Genomic DNA, 20362 nt, shown 5'->3' with positions numbered 1-20362 from the left:
TAAACCAAAATAGTTCAAACCGATACCTTAATGGAAATGAAGTTGGAAATACTTTAAATGTATTCAAAACAGATTAAATTATAAACTAAACATGCATAAAGCTGACCGATGGATGTGAGGAAACAGTATAGAAGATATGCTTAGTCTGTAGAGGACAATGTATGACCAGGGACAAGAACAACAGATTCAACACCCAGAAAGATATAGGTAGCTGGCACCCTGTGTTACATTGTGTGACCCTGACAGCTGTAATGACCTCTGTTGACCTTTACCCTAATTACTACACATACAACTGGAACAATAGTACATATGTGCTGAATGAATGAACACATCTAGACAATCTTTTACTTGAATAAGTTTTTTTATAAACTTACAGAATGTATAACTTGTTGACAACACCTGTTTAATAATAGTACTTTGTGCCAAATCATTGTCTATGTAAGCGCTATTTTTAAAACAGCACAGAATTACCTGAATGAATTATGAAGTGGTGTAACTGCATAACAAAATTATATAAAGTGTTATGAGAGCACTTTCTGTGTATTGGTAGCACTTCCTGTGTAATGATACATGATAACATTTCCTGTGTAATGACAGTACTTCCTGTGTTAAGTCAGTACTTCCTGTGTAAAGATGTTCTTCCTATGTAAAGACAGTACATCCTGTGTAATGACAGTACTTTCTATGTAAAGACGGTACTTCCTGTGTAAAGTCAGTACTTCCTGTGTAAAGATGGTACTTCCTATGTAAAGACAGTACTTCCTATGTAAAGACAGTACTTCCTGTGTAAAGATGGTACTTCCTGTGTAATGACAGTACTTCCTGTGTAAAGATGGTACTTCCTGTGTAATGACAGTACTTCCTGTGTAATGATGGTACTGCCTATGTAAAGACAGTACTTCCTGTGTAATGACGGTACTTCCTATGTAAAGACAGTACTTCCTGTGTAATGATGGTACTTCCTGTGTAATGACGGTACTTCCTATGTAAAGACAGTACTTCCTGTGTAATGACGGTACTTCCTATGTAAAGACAGTAGTTCCTGTGTAAAGACAGTACTTCCTGTGTAATGAGGGTACTTCCTACTTAACGATAGTACTTTCATTGTAATGGAAGATTACATATATTGTTTGTAAGCAGGTTCCTATGTTTAATGAAGTGTTGGATAACTACATGTAATTCAATATATATCTTCTTAAAAGTTCTCTTATTTTTCCCCATCATCTATAAAGCCATTTCTCCTACCAATTTTATTTTTTTTAACGCCCTGATTTGTCATGATCCAGATATTTTACATGCGTCAACCTGTTTCCTCCAACTCCAATGGGATAATATGTTCCTGTTAACATTGTGTGTCTGTCACCTAAGCTTTATAATTTGTCTAGAACCAAAAGATGAGAACAAATTGCAGACACAATGCCATCAGCATGCAGCTCTGTGATACATCTTTTCTGGGAGATTGTCTATAATCTAATGTTAGAACTCATACATCTATATCTAACAGTATTCAACAACACATACTACCAGAATACAGGTGGAACGATGCCTGTTTGGACTCCCCTAGGAACAGAGGAGATTTTGATAAAAACTTTAAAATACTAGTAGAAATTTAATGTTTTTTGTGAACAGTTATTGCATTCAAATTTGATAAGAGATCTAAAAATTATTTCTGAATACTGAGAACGCTTTCCTTTGGAAGCAATGAAGTCAATTTTAAGCATCAAAATGTAATATCCTTATTGTCAGTTGTTGAGAGCTGGGAACAGTTGATATACTGCATAGTCTGCTGGTAACTTGAAAACCTACAGGTTTTATGTGAAAATATTTTATTTAATAAAATCTTTTTTTTTCTTTTTTCGGGAGAATAAACCCTTTTTAGCTAAGTTGTCCTGTTTTGAACCTTCCTTCAATAGCAGGGAATGCCTCTCTTCTGTAGACTACTTTTTAACAGCTTTGTAGACACAATATGATGCCCGATAAACATATGGAATGTTTAAACATAATTCAAAAAGACGTTTTACAAATCATCAGTTTTAAGCTTTCAAAGGATAGATTTGAATACAGAAAAATACATTGAATATCATATAAAGCCCTGATACTAAGACATCTACGATAAGGAACTGTTGATAAGCGCTCAGTGCATTTCAGTTGACATCAGACTGCCTTAACACAGTCATAACACTGACATTTCTTAATGACAGATAATTTGATCAAATTGCCTCATTTGTTTAGAATAGGAAGGATGTATGGGCACCCATCGTTTTTTGACAAAACATTAAAAATAAAATGGGTTTCCCTTTCATGTTAGATTTATTGATCAAGTCTTGGTCTTTAGTTATGCCAACAGTTGTTTTCCTTAATTATTATTGATCATTATCGACTTTTCTGACGTTCCATTCCTATCCTTACTCCTAGCAGTTCCCAGCCCTGTCTATCTTAACAGTAATTTACCCCTCACCCAATCCAATCTCCTTTACCCATGCTACCCACTTCTCCATTCAAATCTAAATCTATCTTCCACCAACCATCAGTCTGCCCCTTAACCTCCGTCCCATTCTCAAACCCCTCACTACAACAGTCTGCTCCTTAACCCCCATCCCATTCTCAAACCCCTCTCTCCAACAGTCTGCCTCTTAACCCCCATCCCATTCTCAAACTCCTCACTCCTACAGTCTGCCCCTTAATCCCCATCCCATTCTCAAACTCCTCACTCCTACAGTCTGCCCCTTAACCCCCATCCCATTTTCAAACCCCTCACTCCAACAGTCTGCCCCTTAACCCCATCCCATTCTCAAACCCCTCACTCCAACAGTCTGCCCCTTAACCCCATCCCATTCTCAAACCCCTCACTCCAACAGTCTGCCCCTTAACCCCATCCCATTCTCAAACCCCTCACTCCAACAGTCTGCCCCTTAACCCCCATCCCCTCACCCACCTCTCATCTTGTCAGACCAGACTCCTACATGAAGAGTGCATCACAATTTTCCTGTTATAATACTGCTTATCCACACAGTGATCTAGAAAATTATTTCACATTTTTGCCATAGTCCAGGAGTCAGATCCATCAAGCTCCATTATTTATATCAGTAATTATCCTAATTGCTCATTACTGCCAGTTTCTATTAAATGGATGGGATTCAGACATAATTTTCTATTTTTCAACATAATAACTGCCTGTGGATTATAATAGAGAAATTGTTTTCTCGTCCATAAATGAAATGCAGATATTTCAACTTGTCTATTGTTGAATTTCTTGTTCAAGACCATCCTTCATTATTTGTATAGTCATCTACCAACATAATGTTTTTCTAAAACCAGAGTTCTCTCGGATATTTTGTAGATGACAACCAAACTTTAAAAAAAAAAAATTTTGATTGCTAAGTTAATCTTGTATACCAAAGACTCTTTTTATTGATGATCGTTGAGGTTAAGGATTAAAATGTATTTAAGAATTAAAGCAGAAATAGTCCCAACACAAAGAAAAAGAAAGCTCAGAGATAGGACAGAGCATTCCTATTGTATATAACCTTCAATAAACTGTAGCGGCTGAGTGTTCTAGGTATCTGACAGTCGCTGTTCTGACCTTGGGGTCTCAGGTTCGATGCCTACATGGTGCATTGCCAGGTACTGATTGCAGGGCGGTGGATTTTCTCCAGGAACTCTGATTTCCTCCACCACCGAAATCTGGCATGTACTTCAATAACCCTGGCTGTTAATAGGCCTTTACACAACAATAAAACCAAACAATAAGCCCAGAGGCCAACACATTACCTCAACTTGTCTCAAAAGTCAAAACGCTGGGCTTATTACAGGACAATGAAATAGCATTAGTTATTTCTATTAAACAATGATGTATGTGGGCAGGTTTATTTTTAAGCACAGGATTATTTTAGATTAAATACGGTATGGATTTTACGATGTAGGATTTGGAAACTACATTCAGCTCTAGCTCCACTTGATATCAGTTGAAGCTGACGTATATATCAGTGATCAATACAGGCATCAATGATTTTACGTTGAAATAATTTTATATTTTATTAGTCTTTGTCAAACGGTGACATATGATCCTTGAAAGTGACCACCATTTATAGCTCTAAACTCAGAATTTCTCTTGATAATTTCATTATGGCAGCAAAAAGAGACTGAAGTTGACCTGAACTTTACAAAGGTGCGAAATACGGGCACAGACACATAAAACACTTGGAAAAAGTAGAAAATGAGGCAGAAGTTGTGATATGTGACCTTCAACAATGACCTTGTCATTTGTTTAATACATCGGTACACCAACTTGACCATAAACCTCTATTTATGACTTTGAAAACAAACCATTTGCGGTTTATATAATCTAATTAAGGATTTGTCTACTATCAAACTCTGTCTTCTGTTTGGTGTTATTAGAGAGGACATAGAATTAAGGAATTTTGGTCAGACTGATAAGAATAAACCTGCTGAATGCTTGCTGAAATGAAAGTGACCCAATCATTTCTGAAATGACGTTTATTGCTATTATCGTTATAAATTACTGCGCTTCATTACGACAGAAACATATTAAAATTATACTGTGGCTTCTAACGTTCACAATTTTTGCGTCGCAACAATTCTCGGGAACTAGCTTTCATGGACACAGAATACATTACACTGTAATTGTTGTTTATCATCCTTGTCTTAATTTGCGGCAATCATTTTTGCTAACTGTTTCAACTATGAAATTTTCGAAAATAAATAACATGTAAAGGAAAGGTTTGTACCAAATTGTTTTAAATATCACACATTACACCCTGCTTAAATGCCTGGCCAAAAAAACAACTGTGACAGCTATTTCCTCTATCATTATACAGATGTATTGCTTAATTTAAAGTTCTGCTACAAAGTTTGACTGTCTATAAACTTAACCAATTCTCCCCTACGAGATATGTTTCATTAATATTCTTAACCAAATTTTGATACAATCACACACACTCTGACCACCAGCAGAAACTGAGACCAGTAACACATTTATCTACAAACGCATATACTTAGCAAAAAAAAAAAAAAAAAACTGTTGCTTTCAAATTATTTAGGTATAGGAACTTCAAAACTTCTATGAAATCATTTCTATTTCAACAGCAAGACGAAGTCATTTAAATAAAAGTACATTCATCTTACAAACATGCCATCAAAGCTTGTCATTATAGCGTGCATTTTTAGTAGGCTATATCATGGCCATAATTTCATGTTGAGGCGTCAGTATATATATCGTTATTAACATCTTCACATACACACAGACATTCCAAAACACCAATAGTTATACAGATATGCAGATTACAAAATGTTCCCACCATGCTAATGAAAGAAACCATTAACAGGAGCTAGAGAATCGGACTTCTCCCACACCACTCAGAACTACAGGAATGTTAGAACAGTCGGCATCCTTCAAATCAGGACTGCCATTGTTAAACATATATACACACACAAGCAGAAACAAATGCAATAACCTTGAAAATGACATTGACCTTGATCTTTTAAATCTAAATATAGAAATCTACTCTTTGCATTGAAATTTTTAATCTCAGAATGTACAAGTCTAAAGCATGCAGAGTATTTCTTCACAAAAACTAAGATAAAAAAGCAGTTATATTCGACAGGATACCTACAGTTAGATGATACAATTAGACAGATAAATAGGAACACAAGGTGCCGTTTATAATTACAAACACGACCAGAGTATCTCATATAAAACAACTTAATAGACATGGCTTACCGTGGTTAAGGTTAGGGTGAAATCCCGTCCTGCTGGGAGAGTTAATTTATAATATGCACAAAGTAGCAATACAAGAATATATGGTGCTTTCCTACTACAAGATCTGAAACGTCAAGTATTCAACGCCTGCAGCGACTCACTCGTATATTGTCTGCATTTGACTGTAGAACCAGAGAATACAGCAGCAGCTACTGACAATACCAGCTAGGACTTCCGAGTCAGAGTGAATTGGGCAAGAATGTCAAATACGGAAACGTTTTATCAGATTTAGACATTCCGATAAATGTCATTTAACATAGATCCAAGCATTTAGGAAAACGGTTGCATAAATGATAACGTGGTTTATTATAGATCAGCATGGTTAGAATAGAGCTATATGTGTTAAAAGTGTTCGATTCTGTGACAGGGAACGTCAATTACAGACCTATATAGAACCACGACAGCAGACCTGTTGGAGATGGCTCAAAAATCATTAGCACCAATTTGTACTAACAGCCTTGTCTCATCCTGCTTTTTTTCTACATATCTGGATCGATGGAAAGGATTGAAATTCTCCAAGGGGTAAACATTTTTAGAGAATTGAATGTCTCTAGGGTGACCACAGCTCGGTTTCCGTGGTTTGATATTTCACTAATCGCCCATCATTTATTGTTAGTGAGTATTGCCACGGACATATTGTGGCGACATGGAGTAACGTGGCCTGACATGATGTGCCTTGTAGAAGTCATTGCATATAGACCCTGGCCAAAAACTATGAAGATTAATGGCACACAGACTATATGTATAGCTAGCTGTTACCCAAACTGTTAGGATATAAGACCGCAGAAGATTCATCATAGTAACTACAAGAACAAAATCTTCAGACTTCAGATTTCAATATTTGATCCTTTTTCCCCCGACATACTAGCTAAGTTAATTTTCTGGGTTTTTTTTTTTTTTTTTGCCATTTAAGTTTCTACATTTATATGAATTTTGTAATTAATTTTTTTATTCTGATCTGTAACAACATGTGGTCCCTATTCATAGGAGGACACTTAAGACTGATCGTTATGCATCAATATTGATCAGTAGGTGGTCTCTGATGTCAGGTTTTCACTTATGAAAGGTGTTCTTACATGACAGGTGGTCCCCTATGACAGGTTGTCACTAATGACAAGTGGTCTCTCATGACATGCTGTCACTTATGACAGGTGGTCTCCTATGACAGGTGATCACTAATGACAGGTTGTCACTTATGACAGGTGGTCTCCTATGACATGTGGTCACTAATGACAGGTTGTCACTTATGACAGGTGGTCTCCTATGACAGGTGGTCACTAATGACAGGTTGTCACTTATGACAGGTGGTCTCTTATGACAGGTGGTCTCTTATGAAATGATCACTTAAGACGAGTAAAAATCATTCATTACTGATGATCATTTGTGACAGGAGGACTCAAATGAAAGGTGATCACTTATGACAGGTGGTCTTTCTTGATGTGATCACCTAAGACAGGTGATCTGATGTAACAGAATGTCTCTTATGATTGGTGCTCACTTATGACAGATAAAACGTTGCCAGAACACTGGCGTCCATCAGCGAGATGATACTGGACACGGGAGGAGTCGCAAGGACGGAAAACCTTTCAACCAACCAACCATGACAAATGACCTTTCATAACAAGTGGTCAAGTAAGTCTGAAGGGCAAGATTAATGCTATAATGACAACCCCCCCACCCCAACCCTTAACACCTCCAACCCCCTCTTTCCAAATCTTCCCTTTAAAAATTACGGGATGCATAATGAAACAGATTATCAAACTTTGCACTGATTAAATCATGGATTCTAAAGACAGTGAGATTTGATAACATAACTGGATTCTAAAAACCAGATCAATCAATTTTTACCAATCCTGTTACAGCCAGAAACAATTGATTCAATTAGCTAATAGACTATAGAGCTCTCCAATCAAATTTTCATTATCAAATTCTAAGTTTTCATTGATCGAATATCATTTGAACTCTGACCTCAATTATCATCTAAATCAATTTTGCCTGTAAATGAGATCCATCTTTAATCAGCACATTCCAGTAATTATCTGTTTAATTCCATTCTTTAAATCTAATTGTTTAATGGTTGAAACACCATCAAACATGCAAGGTTGTAAGAAGAATGATACATTATCGACTTACAAAAGAAAAAGAAACTTTATCCGATCTTGTTTCTAGTTTTTGAAGATTAGATTTTCCACATGCCGATTACATTACTCCTTAAAAACAAAAAAGTGAAAAAATATTAATGTTCGAAAAGAGAATCGTGATCAATCCTGTTTCTCATGCTGAAATCAGCCCCTGAAGCCATTTCTCTTTTTAGCCAGGACATGATTTTCCCAAAAGTTAATTGTTCTCAAAAACTTGACAATCTATGTCTGTGCAGAAATTGAACACTGGCTCCAGGGTGAGGCTCTTATGATGAACAAAAATCGCCACTGAGACAAGCCTCATCCTGACATGCACGCCACCGAGCCCTGCAGTGACTATGACAAAGTCAAACAGAGATAATTTTATTCCAATAATTACTTTTTCAGCTCAATGTGAAAACAGAATTTTCTAGCGACATGATCTTTTTTTATTTCTGTAAAATTTCAAATTATTTATTTAAGTGCAAGTGACAAAGAAAAGGGAGGCTAACATCGGGATCAATAGGAACACGATCACCAACAATAATACCTCCAACAGTCATTACTAGAGTAATGAAAACACTAAATTAGGAATTTGAAATAAATCAGGAGAGACAACTCTGTTAAGTGCAGCCATTTTGACAGTATTAAGATTTTTATACACTCAAACCACTAGTTAATCAACATACTGACATTATGCAGGTTCTTAAAAGGATCTTGGGAAAACCTTGAACGAACACGATTACTTGTTTTTTTACCGCAGCTATCCAAAATAGAGTCTGCTTTATTTGCCTAGGTTCAATACAGGGCTGATATTCAAAATGAAATTTTATCAGTGCATGAGTGCATAATGAATCCAAAAAAATACTGGTATTTAAATCATGCCAAAGGAACAGAAATGATTGTAGGAGATGTAAATACCAACAAGACTAACAGGAATACCCTTATAAGGATTTCACATAAAATTAGGCTATCACTTAATCTGTTTCTGATGCTGGAAACCAACACAAGGTCACAGCCAAACACAAATCAATTAAGTTTCATCTGCAAATCAGGCAATTAGTCCATGTTAGGATAGAATTCCATCCATTCCAAGACATTCATGTGAAATGACTCGTTTTAAAACCCTATCATACCAATATCCTGTTATAAATTAATAAACACAGATCATATGTCTGCTCAGACAGTGTTCTCTACGACCTGATAGCAAAATGTCTGGATTACACAGAGGCATATACTATATAAGTTTGATCTTAATAGAGAAAGTTTAGCAAACAAATCAAGATAAGATGGTAGTCAGGTGGCACAGTGGTAACACCCCTGTCTTTCCATCCAGGGTTCAATTCCTGCAACAGACATAAAAAAGGTATGGGTCACCTGCCCGAACACATGGGGTTTTGTCCCTAGTGCTTTGGTTTCCACCTGGGTCAACAAGAGAGATTAATGTAAGCTGATAGCTTGCTTAGAAATTATTGTAAAGTAATAAATATATGATCAATGAAGTAAAAATGACAGTAGGGACATGTGAATTGTCAAATTTTCGAGGCAATCTGCCCCTTTATCAAGACACAAATATTACATAAATTACATAATACACATAGAACATATAACAAATACAAAGTTATAAAGTTAGATTTGGAGCTGTGGTGTAAATTTAGGTGTCATGATAATTCTTTTGGCTGACGAATGCCATAGGTCCTTACAACGAACACAATTGCATGTCACACTCCCTATACACTACACTATATATTTATTTTTGTAAGTCAAGGGTGGGCTTATTACAGAATGGCACTTGTTCAATGGATGACAGTGAATAAATGTATTATGAAGTTATGACGAAGTACCACTAAAAAAAAAGCAGTTGCTGGTGCTTCAAAGCAATATACAAAGGTGGGCTTATTAACAGACATGGGCTTATTGGTAGATCAGATGATAAGAACTCAGTTGACTGTCTGGTCTCTACAAGTGACCTATCAAACAGGTTTTACTGATGAAGAATTCCAAACCTTATATGTTTAGGATACAGAAGGTCTTATGATACACCAACCCTGGTGATACAGATCAGAATCGAACACCAATCAATAACTATGAAACAAACTACCAAACCTGTTAACAAAAACATACCTCCATAACTCAAACCAAAGTGAATCAACTTACATTTGGACTTTACATAGTCTCGGACCACATTAAGGTATAACTGAAATGATATTGTACTGGACTTCAGGATCAACCATCCACATCTAATGTTAACCAGATAGTTAACATTTCTCATAAAAACAAACCTACAAGATACTCCATAGCTTGATTTCCATATCTTTATGGCTTCCAAACTCTGAGATTAATATTTGATTAAACAATCAAATCAATTTTCTTGCCTTGTTATCGGGTAGATTGACTGACAGCTGTGTACTAAACAGCAGATCAAAGACTCATTCACCATCGTTTAGGATTCTGTGTAAACCAGGTTTTTTTTAATGCATCGTTAACCAGGATATAAATACAACCAAGCCTGCTGCATGCATGATTGGAATCTAAATACCGTCACAACATTCTGTGTAATCGCTCATGTGCAACATTGTATGAAGCCACATTACTGCATGTTGTGTACTTGTCAGATGCATCCTCCCTATACCTCATTGACAAACAATTTTATTGATTTCGACATCAAACAATTGATGTAAGCAGTGCCTGTTCCATTATCATATCCCTCATAAAAAAGAGGACATTTTGAACTTTGTTCATGATCAGCTGATATTTTTGTTTACCATGACTCTGTATGAGAAGTCAATATTCATCTGAAACGTTTTGTAGAAATTTATTTAAGTTTTCGGTGTATCTACAGATGACGTTTGAAGACTAACTACTAAATGAAGATCATTTAAAAAAAATCAATAAAAATCAAATGAAGTTTTACGATGAAGTTAAAACAAAATGCCAAGTGGATAATTTAGGATGTTTTTGCCATCATCTACACCTGCTGAATGACTTCTTTATGGTCCCTCCCTCCTATTTTTTGTTATAATAGGCCCTGTTTATTTGTTTGATCTCTTGACATCCCATCCGGTGGAGCCAGAATCCCTGTGGTATATATTCTGTATGTTGTAGTATCTGGCAGTTGCACAGAATTACATGTACATTCTTGCACCAGATCTCCGCTGTTTATATGATACATTTATCACTATGGCGAATTTTTTACTGTCGTGTTTATCTTGTGATTTACACCTTGTTAACAAGGATTTAACTGCTAAACAAGAGGAAAAAAAATCCCACCAGCAAACATCTTCTAGTTCGCAGTAAAATTTCTCATATAATTAATTTCAAATCTTTTCAAAGAAAAAATACAACCCTAAATAACATCTGCAGACAAGCACTAGCCAACATCAAAATGTTTTAATTAATCACCAATACAAAACTTTTTCAACAAACACTGACATCAACGCAAGCTACTGTAACTAGCATTGACACCATACTGTTTCAGTAAGCACTGATACTGATATAAAACATGGTTTCAACCATTACAGTCACCAAACTATTTCAACCATTACTGACACCAAACTATTTAAACCATTACTGACACCAAACTATTTCAACCATTACTGACACCAAACTATTTCAACCATTACTGACACCAAACTATTTCAACCATTACTGACACCAAACTATTTCAACCATTACTGACACCAAACTATTTCAACCATTACTGACACCAAACTATTTCAACCATTACTGACACCAAACTATTTCAACCATTACTGACACCAAACTACTTCAACCATCACTGACTCCAAACTGTATCAACAATTACTGACACCAAACTATTTCAACCATTACCGACACCAAACTATTTCAACCATCAATGACATTAAACTATTTCAATAGACATGGACATTGAGATATAAAGGATATGAAAACATGTTAATCCAGTGATAGAATGAAAACATCTAACCTAGTTAGTGGCTAATACAGATGATTTTTTTGTTGAAAAGATTCCCTAACATCTGTCTCCAATACATTTATTTGGTTTGTGTTCTGGCCTCAGTTTTTTACGTCTTCATTGAATAATTCAGGGTGTACTTTTCTGTTTAAAATGTCACCACCTTCACTTGGTCAATTAATGGGCATGCAGTGTACTTTAAAGTCATCTGATCCGTCCCCACAGTGAAGCGACTATTTGAGGAAGCAGTTTACCTATAGTACTGACAATAAGGCTACAAGGCCAGACTCCATTGTCTTAATGAATTAGATTGATCTCCTACCACAGGAAGAACAAAAAATCTAAGGAAATTTTAACCCATAAAACAACATCAAATTCAGAAATTTTTTGTGGCTAAGTGCTTTCAGCCGCTCAGAGGATGTTGTGCCTCGTTCTCACTTATTACGTAAATGGCAATGACATCTGACCTACGAATCAATACACCATTTTTTTTTTACTACACCTAAAGGGAATATCAGATCAATAAACAGGAACTCCAATGAAAGCACAAGCAACAGCTGTCTGTCTTCCAGCAAGTTTAAACCTAGGATATGGATCTTCCGGAAATCAATTGAACAAAATTACCATACGTATTGGTGTTGTAGAATTATACAGAATACTAGCGGATTTTAATTTCATTTAGAAAATTTTCTTAAAATATTAAAATTTGATATATTGTCCCTTATTCAAACTATATCAGATGCTTTAATCTCTGCGAAATTATTTCAAGGCCTTCATTTACATTTTGCTGAATAATTTCTCTTTTGTTTTTCAGGAATAGCTTCAACAGAAGGTCAATGACTGTAGATTTCACAGATTGAAGAATTTTACTGTGTCCTTGAACACGGCATTTATATCCTTGGTATGTAGTCTGTAGAAAAACTCCTATTGTCTGTCTTAACAAATAACTAATTGTAAATATGGATTGAAAACAAGCAGAAAATCTATACAAAATATCATCACAAAGTTACAAACCTCTTAAAATGACTCTTCAGTAGACAGTCAAATGATAAAATACACATCACATCATATGCATGATAATTTTTCTCAATATGAAATGCTATATAAATACTTGTATAATTTCTTTTTGAAAAATGTTACAGAATTGCCTTATAATGCTGATACTTACACAAATGATAGCAGTATAATGAGGTTTGACTAGTGTTTCTAGTTTTCCAAATTTTCAACAAATATAGCCACTTCATTGATTAAAAAATCTCCCAAACATCTATGGTGTCCCCTTCCTTCCTCCCCAAACCCCCCACCCACATCCGACCCTACCCCAACCCTACCATTATTAGAAGTCACAGTAATTTTGTTTATATATCTATGAACAACTGTAGATCTAAAAAAAATGTAACAAAACATCATTGGGATATTTTCATTAATTAATATGGCATGTCCTCGGGAGATGACGATACAACACAGACAATGACATCTAAAAAAAATGTTGTGTCTGTTGGGGATAATTTATATGTTAAGCATGGCAAGCTAATGTGGAGTAGGACACATCTGATACTAAAGGGAATCCAGAGGTTTTACAGCCACAGGTAAATCTAGGTAGGACAGCAAAAATTCAATACCTCAGCCTAGTCGGGACCCCGATAAATCTACCTTAACACAAACAGGATACATATGTCTCCAGTTCGGGTAACAGGCTTGAAAATATTTCACACACATTTTAATCGTCCAATGATGAATTCATGATTAACGTGGATTGGTAACCAGCCATTAAAAAACCTGTGGATTTAGCCTGAATAATAGTGCTATTGAAACCCTGTGGCCTATATGACGCACCTAATATCAAGTGTATTCAAACTGGGATCGAAGAAAATGGCATTTTTATCACTTTAGCACACTGCCAATAGTTTATAGTCCAGATTGGAAAAATTTATTCAGTTGATTGCGTTTGGATGATGACAGGTCTCTGGAGCCATAAACACCTTCGGTCTCCATTCTCCTGATAAGTTCAGGCAGTAAAATGTTAACTAGGAACGTGAAACTTGATATCGTCTTGAACCAAAGATAGTGTTAACTCCTTAACAAACACAATAGGTAATAAACTGGATATTGGCAGTAAGCATCTTCCAATTTAATTTCTTTTTGTCAGAGATCAGATACATATATATCTTGTGCCTTAATATCAAATTTCTGGAACAGGTCAAAAGGTCAAAGTGAAAAATTAGAAAAGGGAAACAACTCTAATAAATCTAAGTGTTGCTATTTGGGCAGTTTATGGAGGGAAGAGAATTCTGACAATGCTGTTGGTAGTGTATAGAGTGATAGTTATCCTGATTGATCAGTATTGTCAACTGGTAGAGAACAGTGAAGGTCACTCAAATAGGTCAATAAAACATCACTAATTGACGGTGGTATGGAGGAATTAGTTTTGATCATACTGTTAATAACTGTCGTTATATAGAGGGAAAGTCAGTTTTCTAAATGATTAAGTCAATAACTGGCAGAAAAATGAGGGAAAGTCTTTTGATAGATCATACTGATAGTCAGTATTACAGGAGAGAATATTAGTTAAGATTCATTATATGGAGTGTATTGAAAAAGAGATGACAAAAACATCTGGAGGTAAATCATTTTTTTATTAGTTAAATTAAATCATTAAACTTATCAATTACAGAAAGACGATTAACATAGCAAAAGATTGTTCAAGGCCAATAGCACGTATCAGCTGGTGTAACATTGATAGAACATCAACAGGTCTGATATGTATTAAAAACACACCACTTACTCACTTTTAATGGTCCATCATAGTTTCAGTGTTCCAAATTAATATGGAAATCATTTTCCATATCATGATAATGACATAATCTCAAAGAGTATTATCAATGTGATGATTATTGTTCCAAAGCAACTGTCTATAAACTGTGTGTAATAATTGCAACAGCCATCAATCTTGTATCTCAATCATCATTAAGTACACAGCATCTGTGGCATGTGTACCACACCAAGCACTCGGCAACAATTTCCATTTACTCCGGTTCAATTTTTGTCCTACAAAGACTTTGCAGCTGTACATGTGAAAATGCATGTTTTTTTATGTAGAAGGGAAATAGAGTTTAGAGTGCACGGCAGAGGAGTTAATTAGTCAGGAGGCATGGAGGGGTTGGGTTATCATTTTGGTGTTTGGTTGATGGGTTGTATGTGTTGGTGTTTGGTGGTGGGGTTGGATGGTTTGGTGGTGGGGTTGTATGTGTTGGTGTTTGGTGGTGGGGTTGTATGTGTTGGTGTTTGGTGGTGGGGTTGTATGTTTTGGTGTTTGGTTGTTGGGTTGTATGCGTTGGTGTTTGGTGGTGGGGTTGTATGCGTTGGTGTTTGGTGGTGGGGTTGTATGCGTTGGTGTTTGGTGGTGGGGTTGTATGCGTTGGTGTTTGGTGGTGGGGTTGTATGTGTTGGTGTTTGGTGGTGGGGTTGTATGTGTTGGTGTTTGGTGGTGGGGTTGTATGTGTTGGTGTTTGGTGGTGGGGTTGTATGTGTTGGTGTTTGGTGGTGGGGTTGTATGTGTTGGTGTTTGGTGGTGGGGTTGTATGTGTTGGTGTTTGGTGGTGGGGTTGTAGGTGTTGGTGTTTGGTGGTGGGGTTGTAGGTGTTGGTGTTTGGTGGTGGGGTTGTATGTGTTGGTGTTTGGTGGTGGGGTTGTATGTGTTGGTGTTCGGTGGTGGGGTTGTATGTGTTGGTGTTCGGTGGTGGGGTTGTATGTGTTGGTGTTCGGTGGTGGGGTTGTATGTGTTGGTGTTCGGTGGTGGGGTTGTATGTGTTGGTGTTCGGTGGTGGGGTTGTATGTGTTGGTGTTCGGTGGTGGGGTTGTATGTGTTGGTGTTCGGTGGTGGGGTTGTATGTGTTGGTGTTCGGTGGTGGGGTTGTATGTGTTGGTGTTCGGTGGTGGGGTTGTATGTGTTGGTGTTCGGTGGTGGGGTTGTATGTGTTGGTGTTTGGTGGTGGGGTTGTATGTGTTGGTGTTTGGTGGTGGGGTTGTATGTGTTGGTGTTTGGTGGTGGGGTTGTATGTGTTGGTGTTTGGTGGTGGGGTTGTATGTGTTGGTGTTTGGTGGTGGGGTTGTATGTGTTGGTGTTTGGTGGTGGGGTTGTATGTGTTGGTGTTTGGTGGTGGGGTTGTATGTATGTGTTGGTGTTTGGTGGTGGGGTTGTATGTGTTGGTGTTTGGTGGTGGGGTTGTATGTGTTGGTGTTTGGTGGTGGGGTTGTATGTGTTGGTGTTTGGTGGTGGGGTTGTATGTGTTGGTGTTTGGTGGTGGGGTTGTATGTGTTGGTGTTTGGTGGTGGGGTTGTATGTGTTGGTGTTTGGTGGTGGGGTTGTATGTTTTGGTGTTTGGTGGTGGGGTTGTATGTGTTGGTGTTTGGTGGTGGGGTTGTATGTGTTGGTGTTTGGTGGTGGGGTTGTATGTGTTGGTGTTTGGTGGTGGGGTTGTATGTGTTGGTGTTTGGTGGTGGGGTTGTATGTGTTGGTGTTTGGTGGTGGGGTTGTATGTGTTGGTGTTTGGTGGTGGGGTTGTATGTGTTGGTGTTTGGTGGTGGGGTTGTAGGTGTTGGTGTTTGGTGGTGGGGTTGTATGTTTTAGTGTTTTGGTGGTGGGGTTGTATGTTTTGTTTTTTGAGTTCTCAAATATTCTTTTATAAATGGTGCTACCAGAAAGATTCCTGTAAATAACTAACACAAAACAGCCTGTTTGTATGATTTTCCTCATGGTCGGTTTCTACCTCCACATGATCCGTTTACCCCTCAATATCATTTGGTTCACCTTCCTATTATACATTCCCCCTCTGTCGTTCCTTCCTGTGCCAGTATAGTGTGTAATGTCCACATAATGGCTATCCTAGATAGTAAATCAGTACTTATCTATACAGGTGTTTGAAATCTACTAGCCATCATACAATGCAGGTGTGATTCCAGAGTAAAAGGAGGCCAATTTCTTTCAACTAGAAAATGTCTATAGAACATGGAAACCAAAATCCTAGGATTCAAACCAGAATCTGATCAGGTGTAGAACTTGATTTTATGATACTATTGGGCAACAAAGTCTGTCAAGTGGTTTTCAACTTAATGACATTGATTCTGTACAAGATGTGATGGACCAACATGGGTAATGCTATCTCCGCTTCCTCCCCCGTCTCCCCAACACACATACACAACCTCACATCCTCCAATGAGTAGGGCACAATCAATCTACTACCATAAAGCAAAGTCACTATGTAAATCTTTTGAAACATTTTTTCAAACTTAATGTGCTAATATATTGCTTTGAAAATACTTATGACTAGTATCTTTTAAGAATACTGGTCACTGACCCCTGACCCCTGACCCCTGGATTATTTGTTAAATCTGCATTTGTCTAATATATTATCTCCACTTTGTTTATAATTTCATTTCTTTCTTATTGCAGATTCTAGACCTACCTGTAACTAAGCTGTTGTGTCTCTACCATAATGTTGTTTATTTCTCAGATTTATCAGTATTTTTATGTCATCCTATCAGAACTAGTCAGTGTGGATCAAATTTCTGTTTTTTATTTCACATTTGTTCTCTTGTAAAGTCATCCATCTTTATTATTTGTTATTTATAGAAATCTCAAGATGATTTAATAAGAAACATATATATCACAACATTTTTTGTCTTTTCGTTATACCTGACACTGTGAAAAATGTATACAAAATTAATATGTATTTGATCATGACGGCACCTTACAGTGGGTGGTCGGGTGATGCAATGGTAAGGAATCTACTCCTCTTTCAGTGAAGAAACTCCCCAATCAGACAGAAAAAGGGATGGGTTACCTGCCACACCACATGGGTTCTAAAAACCCCTATGGAGTCTGCATGGTTTTCTTGCCACAAAAAGACTTTATCGGCACTTTACCAAGGCGATAAAGAGTGATTGATATAAGGTGGTTTAAGTCTTGTTTCAAAATTGTGTATATCATTGTATTTACTGCCTTGAAATATCATTGTTCCCCATATAATCCCTCACTGATGCCTACAACCATGGAATCAGAGTTGTGAGGGATGTACAGTTCTAAGATACACTAGATTTCATCAATTACCAGAACCAACTGAGATAATTTGAGAAATCTCTCAGGCAGCACTCTTGACAATTAACTTACTTAGCACAAGCATGTTCTAATGTGCTATCAAGATTCACAACAGACCACCAGACAATGCACATTCATTGATCTACAGAAATCTGTGCCTTGAGACAAATTAGCTGAAAATTTATCTATATTCATTATAACTACAGAATTTATCAATATATATATTGGTCAGATTCATAGCTAACTGATCAGAGCCAGTGTTATGTACCGTAAAATCGTTCCTTTTCATGGGGGAATCCATGTTCATCAAATTGATGTGTACATGCATTTCACAAATTGATGTGTCCACAAACTATTAAAATTGTTACAATTATATTTATTGAATAATATTTTTACACACAAACCAATCTTACACAAATTTTGGAATATAATCCACACAGATTGAGCCCTGTGAAAACACATGATTCAACAATGTACTTTAACGAACACTTAACTACAATCATGTGTTGGATTTTCTTTTTCTATTTTAGTAAATTACAGTATTTCATAGATCTGCTCTGTTTATTTCAGTTACAGTGTTAAACATCTACTGTTCTTTTGTCTTAAAACTCTGACATTGGAAAGACTCCCTTTTGTAATGGAGTTGAAAACATCTATTGGTTTGTTGTGTACCCTGTCTTAGTCTTTGTCATGGACAGATCCCTTAGTGTGACAAGGTTGAACACCTCCCTGGGTTTGGTGTGTATTCTATATAAGTTTCTTCAAAGACAGATCCCCATGTGTAAGAGGATTGTCCACATCTCTTGGTTTGGAATGTACTCTCCAAGTTTCTATCATGGACAGAGGTGTTATGTGTGACAAGGTTGAACACATCTCTGGGTTTGGTGTGTACTCTGTCTCCAAGTTTCTATTAAGGACAGAGCTGTATTATGTGACAAGGTTGAACACATCCCTGGGTTTGGTGTGTACTCTGTCTCCAAGTTTCTATTAAGGACAGAGCTGTATTATGTGACAAGGTTGAACACATCCCTGCGTTTGGTGTGTACTCAGTCTCCAAGTTTCTATTAAGGACAGAGCTGAATTATATGACAAGGTTGAACACAGCTCTGGGTTTGGGTGTACAGTGTGTTTCAACAAAGTAGAAAATACTTACTCCTCTGGGACACTTGCTCTAGTTTTAATGAATGCGAGTTTAAATTATAATTATGTTCACATGCTGGTATTTTTTTGTTGATTTTGGTGTATACTCTCCATAAGTGTCTATTCCAAGTACAAATCCCATTGTGGGACAGGGTTGAATACATTCCCAGAATGAGGCTGATCTAAAGCTATTGTGGAAACACACCAGCAGCATCTGATGTGGGCATGTAAGATTGGTAGATTGAGTGACAACCCAAGAATAACCTCATTTGAACCAGGCCAATCGAAAAATTGCTGGAGGAAAAATAATCCTTGTCAAGTGTGTTAGATGTTAATATGGTCATTCCTGTCTGTGACATAAGGACATTGGTCAGTTAATGTTCAATGACTACAGGGATAATGACCACCTCTTCTGTCTGATCACCTGACACATGACACTATTCTAGAGGTCAAATCACAAGGGAAATATTCGAAGAAAAAAGTCAAAAGTCATTTAAGGTCAACTGCCACAAGTCAATGCTGTTTAAAATCAAATGTCAAAGGTCACAGATATTTATAAAAAACTTGTATTCTGTTGCTATTTTTAAAGAAGTTTTTTCACATTTCTCAGTGTTGCTCTGAGCATCTAATACAGTGCTGGTAATCTTAACCAAAAGAAACACGTTTTTTAAAGACCATATACATGTTCATACATGTGCAGTGTTGTAGGTAGGCATAACATATTTATTCAAGCTTTTCAATTCTCATCCAGTCGTTCATGAATGGGTAGACGATATCTTTAATGAGAGGGAATGCTGTTGAACAGGTTTGGTGACAGGTAGATCTGCATGGATGACTGACCACGTAAAGGTCACAAGGGATGCGTGTTAAGTATATACCCCCACAAACATCCAGACCTGTGAATGAAAAGTACACACTATTACGTTACCTTGGTATGCATGGAGCCTCCTGACAGTGATGTGGGAATCACATCCGGAACTCCTGTGTATACCTGCTGGGGCCTCCGACCCTGAGTCATTGACAGTCGGAGGGGGTCGGGATTGTAGGCGGTGCCAGGGGTCAGTCCTGTAGTTGATAGCCCGTGGTCAAGTGCATTATACACAGCTGAACACATCCCTACTGTTGAGTATTATAGACTTCTCTAGTAGAAACAGGATCACAGGGAAAAAAAATATACTATATACAACACTTAAGAGGCGAGGCCAGATTTTATACTATCAGACAGGGTTCTGTAGTGTACAAGGTATGCACACAGCTAGTTATACAGCAAAGTTTGATAGACTTGAGGGCTG

The 20362-nt window shown here is 37.0% G+C and overlaps 1 protein-coding gene and 1 long non-coding RNA gene across 5 annotated transcripts in view; one reads left to right on the top strand and one right to left on the bottom strand.

The window, feature by feature from the left end:
• LOC132560847 (RNA-binding motif, single-stranded-interacting protein 3-like) overlaps positions 1-20156 on the bottom strand; it is a 164811-nt gene extending 144655 nt beyond the window's left edge. For 2 of the 4 annotated variants that reach the window (XM_060225540.1, XM_060225548.1), the window contains exon 1: positions 5741-5868. Coding sequence is in view for 1 of the 4 variants with exons in the window: in XM_060225539.1 (XP_060081522.1) it covers positions 19999-20088 (90 nt within the window). In the remaining 3 variants the exon portion in view is untranslated. Of the gene's footprint in view, positions 1-5740; positions 5869-19998 lie in introns of those variants that run through there. The other 2 variants (XM_060225539.1, XM_060225542.1) reach the window with 2 other exon arrangements.
• Positions 6992-17429, top strand: LOC132560859 (uncharacterized). The gene is made up of 3 exons (XR_009554674.1): positions 6992-7411; positions 12648-12734; positions 17286-17429. It is a non-coding gene; the product is annotated as an uncharacterized LOC132560859 (long non-coding RNA).
• Positions 20157-20362: the final 206 nt, after the last annotated feature.

Source organism: Ylistrum balloti, unplaced genomic scaffold, assembly GCF_031769215.1.
Source record: "Ylistrum balloti isolate Yb309-2 unplaced genomic scaffold, AGI_CSIRO_Ybal_v1 Utg371124, whole genome shotgun sequence".
NCBI classification, from domain to species: domain Eukaryota; kingdom Metazoa; phylum Mollusca; class Bivalvia; order Pectinida; family Pectinidae; genus Ylistrum; species Ylistrum balloti.
The sequence above is the reverse complement of the archived record's forward strand: the minus strand, read 5'-3'. Positions and strand labels throughout refer to the sequence as shown.